We start from the raw sequence: 22,038 nt of genomic DNA, 5'->3' as shown, positions 1-22,038 counted from the left end.
TTTGCAAGAGCTGAGCTCTCAAAAGACGGAAATGTCTTGCACAAATCCACTTCCTGTTCATGAAGATTATGTGGGTTAAAACAGCAACTGAAGTTTGAAAACTTATTAGGTGTCCCTAGCTACAGAGTTACTTCAAGCTGACATGTTGTTCTTTCACTTCACTCTTCTTCATCTCCTTCCTATTTCTCTTTTTCAGGACCTCTCTTCCCACTAGAGACCCAGATTAAACAGTTTCGTGGCTTCAACTCATACTGACTCTGATCTCAATAAGGAAAGAAATTATGTTATTCCTCCTGTCATTCTTTACTTATTTTGTTCCTAATATCTTGCCCTTTCATAGGATCTGACAGAGGCCATAGGACTTAAGCCATCAAAGTGATAATTGGAAAAGCATAATTAATTATAATAAATTAAGATTCTTGTAATTAGAAAATGATTAATTGACAGAATATGCTTTAGTGCATCAGCCTCAAGAGTATCCTATATGCATAACAATGCTTCTGAGCCTCAACAGATCCCTGGTGCAGTTCAGAAATGAGAGTGTGACTGCAGCTTGCAGTGTTTTGCTTGCCTCCTGGTACAAATAATTCTCAGCCTACGACTACAACTGAGCCCAAACTTTCCATTGGTAAGCAAGACAATTGTTAAGTGAGTTTTGCTCCACTGTATGACCTTTCTTACCACCGTTGTTAAGTGATTCACTGAAGTGGTTACGTAGTAACACAGCTGGCTTCCCCCATTGACTTTGCTTGTCAGATTGTTGGGGGCAATTAAGCTGACTTTGTAATAATGCCGCTTGGGGTGTGTGTGTGAAAGCCCTAACAAGCAGGCATATACATAGAATGAAGGCTACTGCTAAGCTTGTAAGCCGCCCTGAGTCTTCGGAGAAGGGCGGGATATAAATGTAATATAAATAAATAAATAAATAAATAAATAAATAAATAAATAAATAAATAAATAAATAAATAAATAAATAAATAAAAGGTGATCACACGACCCTGGGGCACTGAAACCTGTATAAATACATGCCAGTTGCCAAACATCTGAATTTTGCTCAGTTATCATGGGGGTGCTGGAACGGTTGTATAAACAATGGCCACAAGTCACTTTTTCCAGAGCTCCTGTAATTTTGAACCGTCACTAAACAAATGTGTTTGTAAGTCAAGGACTACCTGTTTACATGAACGTCTTGTGAGTGGCCATAACTACTGTGGCAACCAATTTATGGGAGCATCCGTGACCTGTGCACATTAGCACTTCCATCACTGGGGCTCCTGCCTTAAGTGCTTCATTCTGTAGCGCCTTTCTGCTTTAATCTGGGGATGGAGAGAAGACACGTTTGTAGTCCATCCATATTTTCCATGACTTTCTGTATCTTTTCCTTAGCACAGAAAAGAAAACCCAGAATAACTTTTTCCTTTCTTTTCCTTTCCTGCCTGCCTACTGAAAGCTGTATGTTTTGAATCAGTCCTTATGTTTGCCATATTCCTTTATGACATGCAATCATTTAATCATTACCAAAAAAAAAAAGGCTTTGCCATCTCAGTGCAGGTTTGAAACTATAAACAGAATCCAAGAAAGCAGTTTATCCTATTTGTGTGTGCAGCTAATTTTGAGTGTTTTAGTATTAGTTTTTTTTAAAAAAAATATAATCTGCAGGGACCTTTAAAATTTGACCTAGTTTAATGAACTTCTTGTTTTGAGAGCTGTTTTATTTCTAAGGCTTGAAATGATTAAAGCACCAACTTTAAATCAGGAACTGTGGATTAAAGGCATATTTAACTTTTTAAAGCTACATTGGTTTTCATATATTGTTGCTGTGAGAATATAATGCAAAATATAAAATATCTTTTCTTTAATGGATGGTAACACCCATCTCTTAAACTGTGCATTTCTTCACACTTCCTTATCATAAAAAGGCGGTGGTCTTCCACTTTTGGTCACCTACAAATACATTTAATCAGTTAACTGGCTCAAAGATAGATGAATAAGAATGTCTTAATCACTGGGAAGTCTGGGCTCTTTTTATTTTTTCCTAATTTTGTGGGATTTTGCTCAGTTGCATAAGTCTGTTTGTTCATCAGCTACTTGAACTGGTAGCACACTCAAATCCTGCTCATGTGTCAAGAGAAGAAGCAGGTTTTAATCTCTTCCACCTCTTGCTGAATAACTGGGAGTGAGTGATCCACCCGCTCCAGATTATAATGGCAACATGGCCTTCTCAGGGATAGGGAATCTGAGGACCTCCAGCTCTTACGTACTATATGTACAGTTCCCAACAATCCCAATTAGAACAGTCAATCTGAAGAATGATAGAATTTCATCAAAATTTCAGTGGTCATCAGTTCCTCATCTCTGTCTCTAAAGAATCAGTTTTTCATGCTGAGATTATTCTGGATCCAACCTTGTCCCCAGAGATTCCAATAGTATCTGTAACAAACTGTTGTGACTTGACTTGCCACTTGGGCTACTTATGTGTGGACTACAGTATTGCAGTAATGTTAAGATTGACTACAATAATGTATACAATCAGGAGATATTTTGTTTAGAAAATGTAGTACTGAATACAGTTCCTTAGCTATTAGATGAGAATATATCTAAAGATATTAATCGTGTTAAGTGTATTTCCCAAACTGGTTCAAAGTCCCTTTAAAATTCTACATGGCGTAGGATGCAGATACTGAAAAACCATTTACAGGTAATCCTCAACTTAAGGCAGTTTGTTTTGCTCAAAGTTACAATGCAATTGAAAAAAGTGACTTATAACCATTTTTTTACACTTATGACCATTGCTGTTTCATATTTATGATGGTTACAGTGTCCTGGGGTTATATGATCAGCTTTTGTGATCTTCTGACAAGCAATGGGGAAGCCAGATTCACTTAATAACATGTTACTAATTTAACAACTACAATGATTCACTTAACCACTGTGGCAAGAAAGGTCATAAAGTGGGGTAAAACTCACTTAGTAAATGTCTCACTTAGCAACATAAATTTTGGGCTCAATTGTGGGTGTAAGTTGAGGACTGTCTGTACTCCCATACCACCTAACTCATAAAGACATGTGAGGGGAGATCTTTCCTCCAGGCAACTTTCACCACTCAAAGTAAAACAGCAGAGAAGGAAAAAACCATCTCAAATTCCCTCCAGAGAGGCCTACCTATTAACACTATTGCTATCCTTTGGCACAGAGTTTTCACAAATGTCCAAGCTCAGATTGCTCTATTTGGGATGCATTATGTAAAGGCCAAAGCCTTTAGACAAGTGTCTTCAATTTAATGGAGTCTTATAATTCCTTCTGTAAGTAGAAGGAAATAGGAGAGGACAACCAGCAGCAAAACGGATGGACTCAGTTACAGTGGCAATTGATGGTTGTTGGAAGACAGAGTTAGGAATAGACTGGCAGGCAGAAAATCTATGTGGTTGCTAAGACAACAACATGACGATACATAATTAATCAGTATCTTTTGGCATAGGGAAGATTCTTTTCTTCCCTAAAATTTTCAATGGGTTGTCCCTTTCCCCAATTTGGCATCCCCCTAATGTATTGGAAATGCAACTCTTAGAATTTCCAGCCAGGATCCCACTGGAAGCTCTAATCCCATATCTGAAGGACACCATACTGTGGCTATTTTTCCTTCAACTTAATATGTTTTATTTATAAATTTTACCTTGTTTTTATGGAATGGCCTGGAAGCTTTGCTGAATGGCAGCAGGTAAACTTTTCAATTAAAGATGAAACCTTTTAAAATACATAAATAATGGATTTCAGCTCTAATGTTTATGGAGGAACAAGCTCCATTGAACAGTATGATTTACTTTTGTGTAAAAATAAAGCTTGGTGAGAGATTTATAACGCCAAAACTTTACCTGGATAATAGGTTAGAGCTTCTCCACTTTTATGAATCTATGGCTAGCAGGCTTCTTTCTCAGACACAGTTTTTCTCCTCTTTTCTGAGGCAGATTCCTGGGAGGAGGGAGGACAAGGCAGCTGTGTGATGTTACCTCAGGAAAATCAAAGCAATTTCAAGGATAGGCAGGCAAAAGCTACTGCTGTATAGACTAGGACTAGGCAGCGTGGGCTTTGCCCCTGATAAACTCATATTTCCATTCAATCGTGAGAAATAAAAGGTGGGAAAAATTCACTTGCAGTTCAGAAAATAAATAATAGGGAAATCCCCAGGGATTTTGATGAGAATCTGCAACCACAGATGGGATGTTTTTTATGAGCACCTGACAAAAGAGAAATGTTCCAGAAAGCCAGAGTTCTTTTGCAGCTTTCTTATGCAATGGGCAATTCCTGACCAGTGTTTGTCCAAAATGAAAAGGATTACTTGGTCTCAAAGATGCATTTTAATGGCCTGTTGGGGCAAAGGTCCACCTGGTGGAAAGCTAATGCATTAGCCCATTTTGTAATGGTGGATTATGAACTTGGTTTGTCTTGCCTGTGTCATGTTTTTGGTTTTTAAGTTGTTTTCTGGTTTAATCAGTCACCCAGAGCCACAATTTGTGAAATGTGTGGGCATATAAATGGATTAAATAAATAACTCAATAAAATTCTAATAGCCGCTAGATTCTTGAACTTTCCTTATAACTGGTAACTACACTCAGATACACAGGCTTTCTGGAGACTTATCACATAACTATACTTTTTTTTTCTTAGCACTAAACTGAAGTTATTTCACCTTACATTTTAAAATGTTAGTTTTTCAGAAAAAAATAACATTTTACAAATATTGAAATTTATTTTCCATAGCTTTTCAGAAACCAGGATGACTCTCTGCCTCCCACTGACAAGAGATATTATTAATATTAGCATTGTTTCTATTATAATTAAAAGTACAAATTCTAATAAATTATGATTTGTCTTGCAGTAATAAGACAAATCTTCCACTTGAGTAACAATGTGGCTAAAGAAAGAATCATTAGTAGTTGAAGAACTGATAGTTGAACTTTAGCTCTACAGAATTAACAGGTATACAACTATATCATAAGGATGGATACAGAATACATTATATTTATTATTATTATAATAATAATAATAATAATAATAATAATAATAATAATAATAATAATAATAATATAAAGTTGGAAGGGATCTTGGAGGTCATCTAGTCCAACCCCCTGCTCAGGCAGGAAACCCTATACTATTTCAGGCAAATGGCTGTCCAGTCTCTTCTTAAAAACCTCCAGTGTTGGAGCATTCACCACCTCTGGAGGCAGGTTGTTCCACTGGTTAATTGTTCTAACTGTCAGGAAGTTTCTCCTTAGTTCTAGGTTGCTTCTCTCCTTGACTCGTTTCCATCCGTTGCTTCTTGTCCTGCTTTCATGTGCTTTGGAGAATAGCTTATACATTACATTATATTTATTATTATTAATAATAGTAGTAGTAACAATAATAGTATTTATATTCCTGTGGTGTTCTTTTTTCCCTATTCAATTGTGTCTGACAGTCCCTAAAATGTTTGGCAAAATTTTGTTAAAATTAGTTTGTCATTTCCTTCTTCCTAGGGTTGAGAGACCGTGACTGGCCAACGGTCATCCAGCTGGCTAGGTGTCCAAGGCAAGACTAGAGCACAGGACCTTCCAGTTTTTAGCCTGATGCCTCAGCCGCTATGCCAAACATGATATGCAATTAAGCAGTGGGAATAATTTTTCCAAAATAATTAGTTGACATTGTTCCAAGTAAGAGGTGTTACTTTTTTTGGTTTTAAATAAACTAAGTTTAGCAGATTTTTATTTAGTTCATTTTCCACGGGGAGCAACAGGAAATCCTGCTTCCAATTTTTGGGTAATTTGCTAACAAATGTTAATAGTGCAAATTCTGAGTACTACAGAATTTATATAAAATGGTTTCAAAGTCACATGAGGTCCAAGAGTTCCCACCTTTGTACCAGTAACTGCTTTAGTTTGCCAGAAGCAGTTTACCCAGAGCTCACCACTGGCTTTTCCAACTAATGCTTTCTAAATAGGCTAGAATACCCCATCATAGATGAGGAGGGTTATGTTCTGAAGATGAGAAGAGTTGTTCTAAGCACTCTAGATAGCAACTGGAGGTTTCTGTCAATAACTAAGGTGGCAAGGGAATTCCAGTAACCAGAAAGGAAAAGTAAAGGCCTCTTTCAAATCAGCATCTTCCACGTATTGTCTCTCTGTGTTATTAATCCAGGCAAGTCTTTATTCATTTACCTAGATCAGGGGTAGGCAACCTCGGCTCTTTTATGACACATGGACTTCAACTCCCAGAATTCCTGAGCCAGCTTGGCTGGCTCAGGAATTCTGGGAGTTGAAGTCCATGAGTCATAAAAGAGCCCAGGTTGCCTACCCCTGACCTAGATACACCGGTAACAGTGTATTTTTACCTTCAGGTAAGCTGGTATGATGTTGTAACAGTATTAAACACCAATACAAATACTGATGTTCCTATTCAATACAAGTCTGATTGAAGTTGATATAGTCTGATAGGATTCATGCTGGACTTCAGTAGACTGTCAATGGGAGGCAGAGTGTCTGGAATATATATTTACTGTAGTTTCCGGCATATAAGACTACTTTTTAACCCATGAAAATCTTCTCAAAAGTCAGGGGTCGTCTTATAGGCCGGGTGCTGAAAATTTAGGGACAGGGCTGGCTGGAAAACCTGGAGCGGATCTCCCATTTAGTCTGCACAGGGAAAGCGGGACCAATTGGAGAAGAAGCTGCAGTCTGTGATTTTTTACAGGCTGGGGTCTGGGCGTCTTTTCTTCTAAAGTTGAAGACCAGCTGTAGTATATCCCAACTTGAAAGGCAGGTGGGGAAGCCAGCAGCCAGAGCAGCGGCTTAGCTCTAAGGACACATTTGACTCAGGAACTGGGCGGGCTGGCTGGAAAACCTGGAGCGGATCTCCCATTTGGTCTTTTTTTTAAAAAAATCCCATTTATATCCTGCCCTTCTCCGAAGACTCAGGGTGGCTTACAATTTAAAGCACAAATCAATGTGCTTAGCAATAGCCTTCATTCTCTGTATATGCCTGTTTATTAGGGCTTTCACCCCCCCCCCCAAGGAACATTATTACAAAGTCAGCTTATTGCCCCCAACAATCTGGGTCCTCATTTTACCTACCTCGGAAGGATGGAAGGCTGAGTCAACCTTGAGCCTGGTGGGATGCGAACCTGCACTAATTGCAGGCAGCTTGTGTTACTTAAGGCTCTGCGCAGGGAAAGCTTTAGAGTGAATTAGGAAAAGTGAAAAAGTGAATTAGGAAAATAGGGAATGGTTGCTGGAATCAGGGGCTGCCACAAAGAAGAGGGAGCCAAGCTATTCTCCAAAGCACCTGAGGGCAGGACAAGAAGCAACGGATGGAAACTAATCAAGGAGAGAAGCAACCTAGAACTAAGGAGAAACTTCCTGACAGTTAGAACAATTAACCAGTGGAACAACCTGCCTCCAGAGGTGGTGAATGCTCCAACACTGGAGGTTTTTAAGAAGAGACTGGACAGCCATTTGCCTGAAAGGTCCCTTCCAACTTCTTCTTCTTCTTCTTCTTCTTCTTCTTCTTCTTCTTCTTCTTCTTCTTCTTCTTCTTCTTCTTCTTCTTCTTCTTCTTCCTTTTTTTTCTTTTTTCTTTTTCTTTTTCTTCTTCTTCCTTTTTTTTCTTTTTTCTTTTTCTTTTTCTTCCTTTTTTTTCTTTTTTCTTTTTCTTTTTCTTCTTCTTCTTATAGTTTAATCCACTTGCAGTTTTATGTTTACATGTTTGATGACAAACAGCCTTATGTTTATAAGTGACAGTTTTCCTACTAAGCACCTGCATGTCATAACCATTTGAATTAAAATTACCGTATTAAAATCAAATCTGATGTTTTTTAATTTTTATTTGGTGTGCATTGGAAGGGGGTAGTCTTATACGGCGAGTATAGCCCAAACCCTATAATTTAACAGGAAATGTAGGGGGTCGTCTTATACGCCCAGTCGTCTTATACGCCAGAAAATACAGTATATTCTAGGAAGCTGTAATGCTTACAAGGGAACAAACCATAACATCTTATATATTTAGGTATGTAAGCCACTGAAAAATGGTATTGATTGGAGCAGCATATTAACCTGATAAAATAAATTATTATAAAGGAGGACACGCTCCAAAATAAACTACTGCCTAATGTTAAGCAACCTTTCCTAAATGTCTGATAAATACCCTAAAAGTTCATCCTTAGATTTCAAGTGAGTTCTTTTTCTTGCCAACAAGAATTTTTACATATATATATTTGCACAGTATTTCCAAGTGTTCACCTCACTTAAACTGGAATCTTATAACAATCCTGATAGGTCAGATTATTATCCAGCAGATTACAATAGGGGGAATCTATTATTTGAGCTTCAGAAGGTACACAGTGTTAATGGAGTATCTATTCATCTAGGAAATAGGTTCAAGAGTCTTATTATCTCTATAAATCTTCCCTTGGTGCAAATTACAAAGAGGAAGGAAAATGTGACAAAGAAAATAATCAACTTTTTATTATTAAATACATTGATGTTATTAATGCTTGACAATTCTTTAAATTCAATTTCAAAACGGTATTTCATTGCATATGTGAGTGCAATACAGGTAGTCCTTGATTTACAACAGTTCATTTAGTGACCATTCAAAGTTACAATGGCACTTAAAAAAGTGAATTATGACTGTTTTTCACTTATGACCATTGCAGCATCCCCATGGTCATGTGATTAAAATTTGGACTTGGCAATTGATGGTTACAGTTCCTCCTGAAAAGCAAAGTCAATGGGGAAGCCAAATTCATTTAACAACCATGTTGCTAACTTAACAACTGCAGTGATTTACTTAACAACTGCCTCACTTAGCAACATAAATTTTGGGCTCAATTGTGGTCACGGACTGTCAAGGACTATCTATAGTAGCACTTGTCTGCCAATGATTGCATGGCAGTTTTAGAAGGCAGTCCAATATTTTGAGAAATGTTACAGATATTTTGATGAATTTGAGACCAATGCTATAATTCACACTTCTGCACGCTCCAAACTATCTTTCTGGAATCAGACCCAAAAAACTTTAGAGCCCTAAATGCAATTCTGTAAACTAGGATAAGGAAAACACACCAAGGAGAAATGGGGACGCTTCAATTCTCTCAATACTTGGATTTCCCCCCCCCCTTAATGCACTAAAGTATCTCTAGACAATTCTGTTCTCATCGAACCTGCATTATCTGGTTAGTTGAAGAAATCTCTGCAGCAACGGAAATTAAAAAAAAGTGTCACAAAAATGTATTAATGATTTTTTAAAAAACTTTTTTCCTTTAATACAAATAGAGCACATAAACCTGCAAAGGATCCTTTGATCCAAAATGACAGCAGTGACATTGATCTTCACACATTACTTTGCAGACCAGTGGAATGAGTCGTGTAGTTTAACGGTGGAGCGAGCAATCAATTTCATGTGTTTATAATATCCAAATTTGTATATGTATTCCTGGAACAAAGAGTAAGCCTCCTGTTGCACTTAATTTACTATGATATTGTTTATTAAGTATTTTTGTCTTAAAAAAGAAAAATGTGCTTATGTAAATTATCAACACAACTCTTCCAAAAATCCTGTCAAGTAGTTCTCTTGTCTAGAGAGCTTCTTATGAAATGAGTTACTATTACTAGTAGAGCATTGTATGAGAGTCAAAGGAATTCCATCTTCAACCCTTTTGATTCCTACTACTAGACAGAAACTACAGAGGAAATGTTCTGTTTTCTCAGCTTCTGGAGGTATCCCATGACCCCGGCTGGAAGATGATGGATCCTCGAGGGTAAATAGCAGGAAAGATGATAAATGTACATAAAATTATACATTGAATAAAGAAAATGGAATCTTCCCCTCCTCTCTCATAATACTAGAATTGGAACATTTAATGAACTTGAATGGCAGGTCAAACTAGCATTTCACCACAAAACACATATTTTGACTTGGAATACCTTTACTTAACATATAATAATGGCTACCGGCTTGGATGTCCTTAACAGCAAACTAGACAGATTCACAAGTACCAAGACTATAAACTAATTGAGGGTAATATACTAGGATTTAAAATCCCCAGGCAATTGTTCTTCAGCCCCGCTACATGTCCCTCCAATCACTGTTAATTCTCCATAGAAGGAAGAAGAAACATGGGCATCAGATTTGAACCCCGGAGCTTTTAGCCAGTGTTAAAATTCTGGGAACAGCTATATGGTTTTTCCAAGAACATAAGCAGAGAATCTTTAAATAACAACTTCTAGAAGAAAAGGCGATTGCTCTCATTCTTGGGTGATTTGTTCCAAACATATCTAACTTCCCTAAAGTTTTTCTATCACTTGGTTTCCTACTGTGCTTTTTTGCATTATCCTGACATGATCAGAATAGATGAACTGAGAGGGCTTTCTAAATAGGACTCAGGTTTGTAATCAGGTTTATCTTATTATCCCAGTGCTGTAATTATCACTCAATTGTTTAGTGCTATACAGATGTCACACCTGTTGTTCTTCCCTAATATCTTATGGGTGGAGATTTATTTTGTTGGTGGAAGTACCCTATCAAGGCCCCATTTAACTATTTTTTTTCTGAATTCCAGGCTTTTAAACAAAATGTAACACCATGCATTCGTTTTCAGTGTGAAAACAGGCATTTTAATATGAATTTCAAACACTTACAAAAGTACCCTCTACAATTAAGTCAACTACTAGTTTCCCCAAAGGCTATATTGTTCTGAGAAATAGTTGTGGACCAAGATACTGCTATTTCAAAAGTAGGTTGCTGACAGGTTCAATAGCAAATCATTGATTGGATTGGCAATGAATGTGAAAAGAATAATTATTATTAACCATGTTGTTTGACTATCAGTGCTTGGGTATATCTGTATCTGGAGCAATTACATCACATTATTAAATTCCTATGTAGCTAAAAGTAATTTCCCCTGTGTTTTAACTGCAGATACTATTCTCTAATTTATCATTTCTATCCTTTTGCCTTGCAGAAGTATTGGACTGTAACTCCCAGAAATCATATCAGCATGTTAGCTGAAAATTCTGGAAGATGTAATCCTAACATATTTGCAGGGTGTTGTATTCAGAAGGCTGCTCTATTGCAAGCAGGACTGCAAATTAAGTTACTCCATACTCATCACACAGAATTTTGCCCAGAAAAAAATATGCTTTTGAACGGTGTAAAGGGCAAAGTGCTTTGCTTTTATTTCATGGCATCTAAAAACATGTGAATTGTTAGACCATATATAAGGATCAGCATAGCTAGAGCTATGGCCACAGTCTGTTCCCCCCCCCCCATGCTGTCAGTGGCAGTGCTGTGGTATTCATGCCAAAAAAAGGGGAAGCTGAAAACTTTTTATTCTGTGTATAAAATGCTGTAATGGATCAGTGACGAGGAGCACTGCAGAAATGTAACCGTTAACAGATTTGGCTTATGACTGCTGATTATCCGAGTTTTTGTATTTTGGGAAAGGTGGAGTGACCTTAGGTCAGAAAAGTTTAACTATCCACTACACCTGATTGTTTCCGAGCAATTGTGTCACAATTACACAATTTGTGCTAACTTGCTGAGTGGCTCAACAATCAATTTATTTTACAGAAAAAAAGTGTTATTCTTTTCCTCTTCAACCTTCTGACAATCAGTTTTGCAACATTCAGAAAAGGATAATTTACAACCAATCCTTTCCTCTGCATGAAACCTCTCTGCCTATTTGCCTGGAAGTTGAGGGTCTCTGAACTGCAAATTTCAAAGCTTCCTTGCTTAATCAAAGTCCAGTTTTTAAAGGAACATATTCCAGAAACATGAACATGGTAGATCAAGCTATGCAGCAATTTCAGCCACAAGCTGGATCATTCCCAGAGCCTGGATAATAGTTTTTTAAAATCAGGAGATTTGTACAACTCCTCACTATGTATAGAAAACAGGTTGAAAGTTGCATTCCTAATTGTTGCAGAGTAATTTATACAATTATACACAAACCTAGAACTAGTGATGCCTTCTCCATTTTACACTCATACTCTTGGTTTTATGAGAAGATTTTGCTAATTATGAATATGAAAATGAATATTGACATTTTTTATGGTTCTATAAGAATTATTAAAAAAATAAGGGAGAATAATCTGCTTTTAGCAATATATGAGCACACATTTCTTAACATCTACAAGTGAATAAATGTTCATTCAACTCTCTGCTCTTTGCTGACAATACCCATATCTCTTGCTTTTCAGATGTCTTTTTTTTCAATCCAGGCATCTTCTTTTGAATATTGTCAAAATAATATTCAAGCAAATTTGCACAGTATTTCAATTATTGATTTTAATAAAGCAAGTACCATTTCTAGCTGGTCCCAAAAAGGTAATACCCACAACTATGAATTTACACAAAATGCCACACACAAAAGAGCAGGAACTATCTGAAGGCACAACTCCAGCTTCAAATAGAGAACTGTACATCATACATAGTTCTGCTACCATCTTCCACACTAGAGCGCTGATCATTCATTTCAGGATACTTAAAATAAACCAATGTTTTGTTTTGTTTTTCTGGCAGGCACCTGGATTATTGTAAAGCTTTGGAGCAAACTAATAGGATAAGAGTATATTAATATTTGATTTTTTTTAATGAAGCTATGGAGTACAAAGTTCAGTCATGGTTCTCAAAGAGGTTTATTTTCTGTGTCTTTAAAGTGGCTTGCTAGGGATTTATCTCGTCACATTTAAACTTAAGTGCTGAGAATGCTGTCTCCCTAGAGACAAAATCCAAGGTGATTCTGAAAACCACCAAATCCAGAAGAAGAAAAAAATCAGCTATGGCCAGACTGTCTCAATCCAGTTTTTCCCACATTGTGTTGGGATTACAATTACCTTGAAATCTCAGCCCCAGCATGATGAAGGCAGGAACCAAGAAGAATGCTTTAGGAACATAGCTGTAAACTGTGACATCAGTGATAAAGCACTGTGCTGTAGAATTTGGACAGGGTAACCCCCTTCAGGGGGAACATTATTCCCATTATTCCCAGAGCTGGGTGGCAATGGGTGATGTAGTCCTACTTCATTTGGGCACTCAAGATTGGAAAAGGGCAGTGAGGAATTGGCTGTTGTTACCAACATCAAATAAGAAAACAGGAAAAGGAGAGCTAACTTTTTATGAAGTTGATCTGTGGTTTACAATAGATTTCTGTGAATGCTAAGGAAGATTTAACCTCCATTTGGAACTGGAGGCAAGACAAGAGCACATACCTCTCCAGATAAATGAACTGGGAGTTGATCTCACTCTCTTTCCTCCATCCATTGTCACACCCTCCCTCTAACTTAGCTAGGACTATGGGTCTGCGAATACTGTTCTTGTTGGTTTATTTTATCCCCATTACAGATTTTCAGCACAAGAACTGGATTTCATATCATTTTAATCAAGAGAGAAATGTGGCACAAGAAGTACTACTGATAACATAATCCACCAACAGAAGTCTCAAACATTATCTCATGGGCTGTTAGGCTTTTAAATGGGACATAATCTTATGCAGAATTGACTTGGGAGGCCGGTGTGTAGTGTAGTTGGTTCACATAGTGTGGTGGGATGGAGGGTTTGTTGTCACTGTGTGTTGGGGGGAGAGAGCACAGGGGGAGGCTCAGCTAATCTCAATGTACACATGTTGTACTTTGACAATAAAGGTTTATTTATTTATTTATTTATTTATTACCAGCTATGGTCACTTCAAAGACTCTACACATCAACAACCTCTCTGTTCTGCACATACCTCTTCCCCTTGCCCTTGATATCTCTTTGATGTTAAAGACACCCCCCCCTATCCAATCTAATACAAGGTAGCAAAAATGATGAAGGGGAAAGGAAGGTGAAGTTAAAGAATGGCTTTTGCAGCCGGGAGGAGGAGGTAAAGGTTGAGGAAGGCTTCCAAGAGACTTACCAGAACATGTCCGAATCGTTCTTCCAATTCCTCAGCATTGGGCATAGGTAGTTTGGGGGTTGCAGGCTGTTTGGGGGGTAAAGGTGAAGAAGCAGTCGGTTGGCTTTTAATCTCCTTCGCTGGAGACATTTCCATGCTGCTGGCTGCATTGCCCATTCTCGGATTTTAAGATTGCAAAATAAAATCAGGAAAAAAGGCTGCAAGTTGAAAAATCCCCCGATTTTCCCTTGAAGCAGAAAACAGATCAAGGGGAGGTAGAGTCTCGTACAAGAAAAATCACCCCCATAAAATAAAATAATAATAATAAAAAAACAGGCGGGAAAAAGATGGGAGGGGGATGTTCCAGAAGCTCCCTACACGTGTTTAAAAAATCTTCAAAGGCAGGGAGCTGTGACGGTTGCCCATGACTTTGCTCTGGCGTTTGGAGTTACCGGAAACAGGAGAAATGGCCGTGGTGGACTAGAGGGAACGTCGCCCAACGAGGTGACCGCTTAGCCCTGCTCCTTTGGGGCCACCACTAGACAGGAGAGCTCTGCCTCGCGCTTTTCTACATTCAAGTTGATGGGTTCAATTTCCACGCGAAGGTAGCAACAGAACTTTTTTCAGAAAAAGGTGCATCCTCTGATCCGCTGCAAGCGGCAGAGACAACGCGTGGTGGCTCTTGAGAAGGCGAGAAGTGACGAGCTCCTCCGCTTAACTTCCCCCTCGCCTCCACCCAAAAAAAGAGGAAGGATCGAAAGCGAGAGCACAGGAAGTCACAATGCAGGTGTTTGGCTTGGAATATTTGTGCACCGAAAATAAGCTAGCGGCAACTTTGCTACACCGCTGCGCTGCAGGTCCTCTTCTATAGAGGTCGCAGGCAAAAACGTTAAATCTCTCGTTGGGTGGCTTCGTCCATTGACACGGAAGGTTTCAGTTGGGCTGAAAAGCAGAAAGCAGCCGCAGAGGGAGCGCGCGGATTTTGCAAAGGCTGGGATGGATAGATGAGGAAAGCAGGGGAAGCCAGCGAGAGGGAAGACGCAGCTTGCCCATTTCCCCAGGCAGGATCCTTGGCCTGGAAGGCAGAAGGAGACGCCGGTGGAAAAAAGGAGAGGGACGAAATAGCAAAGTCACCTGCTAATGGAATGAGGGTCTCGGACAGCAACAGCAGCCAAGGCAAGAGACGGGAGGAGAGCTTCCCTGGGTCTCAAAGCCCATGGATTCCCGTTCGGGGCGTGTTATTAGGTTATTCTTAGTTCCTTTCCAAAATAGGACGAGCTTCAGAATTTCTGCCAGAACTGCAGGTTCTGAAGACCAGGCTCTTTCCCTATGTCGGCGCCCTCCAGATGTGCTGGACTACAGTAATTTCTATTATCCCCAGTCAGCAAAAGTGGGGAGGGGCGCACAGGCGGAGGAAGGCTGTCTGAAAGAGTGGGAAGACAAAATAGAGCCCGAACTGGGGCAAGAGAAGAGGAAATGGGCATTGAGTCCCCGAGGTAGGATGTACCATGTTCAGCTATATCTATTTTAGGATGTAGGTACCCGTGTACATATAACATTGGGAAAGGGAGCGGAGGGCGGGAGGAATCACTTGCCAAGGATGGAGGGCCTTTAGGTTCCTCAAATTTTTGCCACCTTTTCAAGAAGAGGAAATAGACGTCATTTTGATGGTTGGTCGTTGAGTGCACGCATCCTGCGCCCGCGCCATCATTCTTTCAAGACACATCCCGCAATTGCTGAATAACCTCGCCTCGCCCGGCCCTCAGCTAATCTCCCTCAGCTATGGAGGCAGAAAGGGACAACACTAGAGGAACGAAATGCATTATTTCTATAAACCCACGTCGCGAAACCAATTTGCATTAAAGGACATCAGCATCCTCGGGTCTCTTTCGAAGCAGCCCTGGTAGAGGCGTTCCTCCAAAGTAGACCCGAAAATTCTCCCTCTAGCGGCAGATGGTTAAAATGGCTCTCTTCAGCAAACTTAATCGGAGCCAATTGATGTCTTCCTTCACATTTTTTACCAAAAGCCGTTGGGTGTTAAAAGATTCCAGTAGTCTTCTGATAGAGTAAGCCCTGATTAGACTCCTAACAGGAGAGAAGTGGAGGGCGCTAAAAGAGGCAAAGACCAAGTTAGCCGCCTCGATTTTTATTACAATATTTACATTTTTACTTCGACCACAAAATTTTGCTGAAGCAGATTTAGCTTATGAATAATCAAGCTGCAAAATAACAAAATCACAATAGCCAAAGGAAGGCAAGCAAAAACGGGAGAGGCTACTGTCAAACAAACTTGGCAAGATCCAAGCTATTTGTGATTCTGGTTTTGCTTCTTCAAATCTGAGCAACTACCATTAAATTAGAAAACTATTCTAATTTAACCTTTTGTTCTTAAGAGTGATCAAGCAAATATCTTCGAAAAGCTTAAAAGTACTATCATACTCCTAGTATTGGTCCAAAGCAGCTGGCACTGAGATTCTAATGTTAAAGACCATCTATAGCCATAAAAATCAATAGCCATACTGCAGAACAACACTGTGGTTCACTATTGTCCACAGTGGGTAAGGTTTCTTATTCTCCAATTCTTCTTAATCTCCCCCTTTGAGGTAACTTCCTTAAAAAAATCTGGGCAGTATTGCTTTCCAATCCTATATTAGAATATTATATTCCAACCCTAATAAAACTTCTGTATGATGAATTGCTTTTACCCCTATCCAGTGCTTCTTTTGTAAAAAAAAAAAAAAAAGGTGCTCAAACTCACACAAGTCATACAACCCGCCTTGCCTAACCTACAAGGTTTACCTTTCTAGTTGAAAAAAAAAACCCTTCAATTTTTAGTGTATCTAAAAGACTAGGATTTTATTCAAGGTAAGTTAATACTATTAATGTTACCATGCACTTTGTGGCTTTAAATTACAAGAAAGCATTTTATTAATCTTTTGGAACCATTTACCACTGGCATACCAATTTAGTTTAATGAGTGGAAATGTCAGCTTTCTATGTGGAATGAAATTGGCCCAATAAAACAAAATTTGCTGGCTTGTAAAAGATTGAATTATTTTTAAGAAGTTGTCAAACGGTGGAAAAATTTACATTTGGAGTTTAATATGGATATTGACTTGAAACAAATTAAAGTTGAAACTTTGTCAGTGAACAGATTACTTTTAAGTTAAACCCAATTTAATGTTGTTGTTGTTAGTTGCGAAGTCGTGTCCAACCCATTGCGACCCCATGGACAACGTTCCTCCAGGCCTTCCTGTCCTCTACCATCTTCTGGAGTCCATTTAAGCTCACGCCTACTGCTTCAGTGACTCCATCCAGCCACCTCATTCTCTGTCGTCCCCTTCTTCTAGTGCCCTCAATCTTTCCCAGCATTAGGCTCTTCTCCAGTGAGTCCTTCCTTCTCATTAGGTGGCCAAAGTATTTGAGTTTTAGCTTCAGGATCTGGCCTTCTAAAGAGCAGTCGGGGTTGATCTCCTCTAGGACTGACCGGTTTGATCGCCTTGCAGTCCAAGGGACTCGCAGGAGTCTTCTCCAGCACCATAGTTCAAAGGCTTCAATTCTTTGGCGCTCAGCCTTTCTTATGGTCCAACTTTCACTGCCATACATTGCAACTGGGAAGACCATAGCCTCGACTATACGCACTTTTGTTGACAGGATGATATCTCTGCTTTTTAGTGTGCTGTCTAGATTTGCCATGGCTTTCCTCCCAAGGAGCAAGCGTCTTAATTTCTTGGCTACAGTCCCCATCTGCAGTGATCTTGGAGCCCAGGAAAATAAAATCTGTCACTACCTCTATTTCTTCCCCATCTATTTGCCAGGAATTGAGAGGGCCAGATGCCATGATCTTGGTTTTCTTAATGTTTAGTTTCAACCCAGGTTTTGCACTCTCCTTCTTCACTCGCAACAAGAGGCTCTTTAGTTCCTCTTCACTTTCTGCCATTAGAGTGGTATCATCTGCATATCTTAGGTTGTTGATGTTTCTTCCAATTTAATAGATCAGATTAAACCTCGTACTGTAGGTCTACCTTTACATCTGACCAATACATAGTTAATATATATTATTAATTATAACACCTCCAAATCACAAGACATTGGCTTTATTCTTATTCTTTCCCTCTGCAGTTTGAATATAAGGTATAAAAGACTATAGAGATTTTCGTAGACATCCCAGCCTTTCAACTACCCAAGGAACCAAAACAGCAAAGTTTTGCTGTCGGGCAAGTTTCCACACCAGCTGCCTTTCTTTCCTCTCACTTTGGCCTCTTTTTAACCTCGCACCCCACCTTCTGTAAGGGAAGGCAAAAGGCTCACTCACCCTCTCATGAAAGATGGCCTCCATGTTTATGTGTCTCCCACCGCCACCATCGGCTTCCACCCAGCCAATCAAGGCACGCTCTGACTGTGGTGCTCTGGTTCCTCATGGCTCCTCCTAGAGGAGGCAGGCAACGCTGGAGGGGACCCCGCTCGCACCATACTGCCAGCGGAGCATTTTCAAAAACAAACAAGGATAGGAAGGGAAACAATACGAAAAGAATGCAACTCTGGAAAATCTGTTGAAAAAAGGCGCCGAAACTCTGTTCCGGTGTGTTCTATGACAAACAAAGCCCTGCCCCTATCTTGTATTGCTGTATCTTATGATAAAACCAGAGCTTTTTTTGTCATAGAACGCTCAAAACAGAGTTCCGGCACCTTTTTTGGATGGAACCTTGTAAGGTAAGCAAGGCGGGTTGTATGACATGTGAGTTCCAGCACCTTTTTCTTTTACAAAAAAAGCACTGGATAAAACAGAACACAAAAGGTTCTGGAGTTGCTTAATATTCTTAATGGCATGCATCACATGGCAGAAAACAGGAAAATGATTTTTCTTTCAATTTCAGAAAGCCACTGTAACAAAATTGATGGATGAGATTGTCCAGTTGGAAAACAACTCATTGTGTTTATTCTGGTATGTTTAGTTTTATTATTTCACTTGTCTCCCTGCTTCATCCCAATGCTTAATTGTGAACCATTTTAGGACAAAGACTTTTATCTCTTAATTTTGTAAAGTACCATGTACATATGTATATTTGTAAAAATACACTTTTGAAAAATGTATGTATTTCAGTGGCTTCACTGTTCAAAATTTGAACAAGTCTTTTCAGTCTTGTTTGGTCAATACTTCCTAAGGCTTGGAAAGATCCAGTTCAGGGCATTTAAAAATGTGTTTCTCCATGTCCAATTATCAGTACATGCAAAGTGAAAAATATTCAACAAAGATTACCAAGACGAAGCACAGTGTTCTCCAGAACGACTATTGAGCATAACCCACATTAGAACAGATCCAGGCATTTTTATCTGCAGAATTCTTCACAGAATTGTCAAAGGGGATTTCTGAACACTGCTAACATTTAAAGCAAGCTGTCATAAAATCTTTATAACATGGAATTGACATAGATTCAACAGTAGCAGACTTTTTTGCTACCATGGAAATGGTTATATTCAATAAGATTCTCTTCGTCTTTGCTCTAATCTTGATAAACTAGAAGTCCCAATAATTCAGCCTTCCTCACAAGATATATGGAAGCCAGTTTGACCTAGTGGTTAAGGCACCAAACTAGAAAGTGGGAGATTGATTTCTATCCTGCCTTAGCCATGAAAGCCACCTAAGTGACTTTGGGCCAGCTGTTTTGGTTAAAATAGGAGGAAGGTATGTTGAATAAGCTTGGCACCTTGAGTTATTCATAAATTTAATTAAGATGCTATATAAATAAATAAAATAAAATCTTTAGAGATTGCAGCTAATAATACACAGCTGACCCCCACAAAGACTGTAAACAAGCTTAAGTTGCATAAATTATGATACAGAATTATGTTCTATATTAGTTTTTCAGCACTTTAACATAAAGACTTTTAAATTCAGGATTTAAATCTAGGGAAAGGGCTTATAATAGTGTTATTTATGAAAAGAGGAAGCAATAAAACAAGGTGACATAGGAAAATGGGGGAGTTAGGTAAACATTTCCTGGAAAAAAGAGCCAAAATTAGATTCAGCCCTCTTTGTATATATACTTCAGTTGTACTTCTAATGAAAACGTAGTTTGGTAGTGAAACGTCTGCTAGAAAACAACCAAGCTCAGAGAGCACAAAGGACCCCACAATGCAAGCATCTCTTTTCTCCATTAGTTTCTACATTTATGTAGAGACACATGTACCATATATCACACACTTGATGAGTCTTCTGAAGCAAATGTGAAGCTTACCAGATGGTATATTCCAGATGACTTATAAGTAACCAGCAAATGAAATATATTTAGTTCAACTAAGGTCATTATCTGATAAACCTACAACTTGTATAAGCCTATCAATGTAGATATCCCTTCTATTATGGTTCGATGCTCAGCCAACCAGATGTTCAGACTGGATTTGGCATTTTTGTCTGTCTATTGAGTCTTTGCCAAGGACCTGGGATAGGCAGATGTGGATGGTTGATGGTGTTAAGAAGTATCACAGCAGGATGTGTTCCAAGTAAAGCTGATTTTTTGCAATTCCTCTTCTATTTTTTTATATATATGCCTATCATATACATCCCTGATAATTCCTATTTATAGAGCAGTAAGGTAAGAACATGCATGTATTTTTCAGGTGAAGTAGTGGAATGTAGATGTAATGGTCGTAGCTTAACACATAAAGGTAAAGGTTCCCCCGCACATGAGTGCTAGTCGTTTCCAACTCTAGGGGCCGGTGCTCATCTCCGTTTCAAAGCCGAAGAGCCAGCGCTTGTCGGATGACGTCTCCGTGGTCATGTGGCTGGCATGACTAGGCGCCAAAGGCACATGGAACGCTGTTACCTTCCCACCGTAGTGGTCCCTATTTTTTTACTTGCATTTTACGTGCTTTCAAACTGCCAGGTTGGCAGAAGCTGGGACGAGTAACAGGCGCTCACTCTGTTTTGTGGAACTCGGGATTCGACCCGCCAAACTGATGACCTTCTGATCGACAAGCTCAGCGTCCTAACTCACTGAGCCACCGCATCCCAAAGCAGCTTAACACATAGTTGATATGAAAAACTGGCTCTGAAACTAAGACAGCAAGCACAGGCTATGATGATATTATTTTTAATTATAATTGAATATTTGAATTCTAGCTAGCTCATTTCTGAAGTACCTCAACATGAAAACACTGATGGAGATAATAAAAATCTCAGAATGTAAGTAAGTCATTTTTAAGTATTACAGGTTGGTGAGTTTATGAAGCTTTTTTCTGAAAAAGTATATAAAGCAAAGCATGCAAGTAAAACCATAAAAATTCCATAAACTGAAGAATCTTCATAGAGGACTTTCCTTTTTTTTTAAAATAATCCCTGATCCAACTCTGCACTTGGACCATCCCCACAAGCTACACATTTGATAAATTCTAGAGAAGCCATGTTAAGTTTTCCATAATGTTGATAGCATCCTCCCTTAAGTGATCTTCAGCTAAACAATGAATGTTTTGGAACTAATGTTTAGTTCCGATATAGTTCCTTCAATTATACTGCACTTTATATGCAATCAACAATTCTTTACAGATACTATACAGAGGGAGGTAGAAAAGCTAACCCATGGCTATCCACTGAATTTGTATAAAATTAGAGGTCTGAAGTGGCTACTTGCAACTTCTTATTTTTAGCAATTACGTGACTAGTGTTGTTAAGACTTTGCAGTTCAAAATGCTCACTTCTTACCATAACATATTCAGATACTAGGTGGGTTCTCTTCAGAAGACTGACCTATTATTGACAAGGTGTAATAAAATGCTTCCATGTTCAGACAAGACCCAGTCAGATCACATAAAGTAGGATGGAGTCAATAATCGGCTTGACTGATTTTGTAAGGAGTAACGGTAAAAAAAATAATCTTACTAAGGTAACTTGGGCTATGGAGATTAACAGTTTTAGCAGACATGTCAAACTCGTGATGTCACATGACGTGGCACAACATTATTAGAATGTTGTGGAAATGGGGTGGGTACGGCTTCCGCATGACACGTCCGGCCCGCGGGCCAGCAGTTTGACACCCCTGAGTTATATCGACTGAGTCGCTATGCCACTGATACTCTCAAGAGCTGACATTTGTGCCTCTGTAGGCAATGAAAACAGACAGGCTCTTTTTGAAAAA

The 22,038-nt window shown here is 39.0% G+C and overlaps 1 protein-coding gene across 1 annotated transcript in view; it reads right to left on the bottom strand.

The window, feature by feature from the left end:
• Nucleotides 1–14,561, bottom strand: part of LOC310649453 (formin-like protein 1) — a 103,640-nt gene extending 89,079 nt beyond the window's left edge. Inside the window, exon 1 of the mRNA XM_083377861.1 lies at nucleotides 13,925–14,561. Coding sequence (XP_083233987.1) covers nucleotides 13,925–14,080 — 156 coding nt within the window. The 5' untranslated portion in view covers nucleotides 14,081–14,561. The remainder of the gene's footprint in view (nucleotides 1–13,924) is intronic.
• Nucleotides 14,562–22,038: the final 7,477 nt, after the last annotated feature.

This window comes from Vipera ursinii (genome assembly GCF_947247035.1).
Source record: "Vipera ursinii genome assembly, chromosome: Z".
In the NCBI taxonomy this organism is placed as follows: Eukaryota; Metazoa; Chordata; class Lepidosauria; order Squamata; family Viperidae; genus Vipera; species Vipera ursinii.
This window is presented reverse-complemented; position numbering and strand designations above follow the sequence as displayed.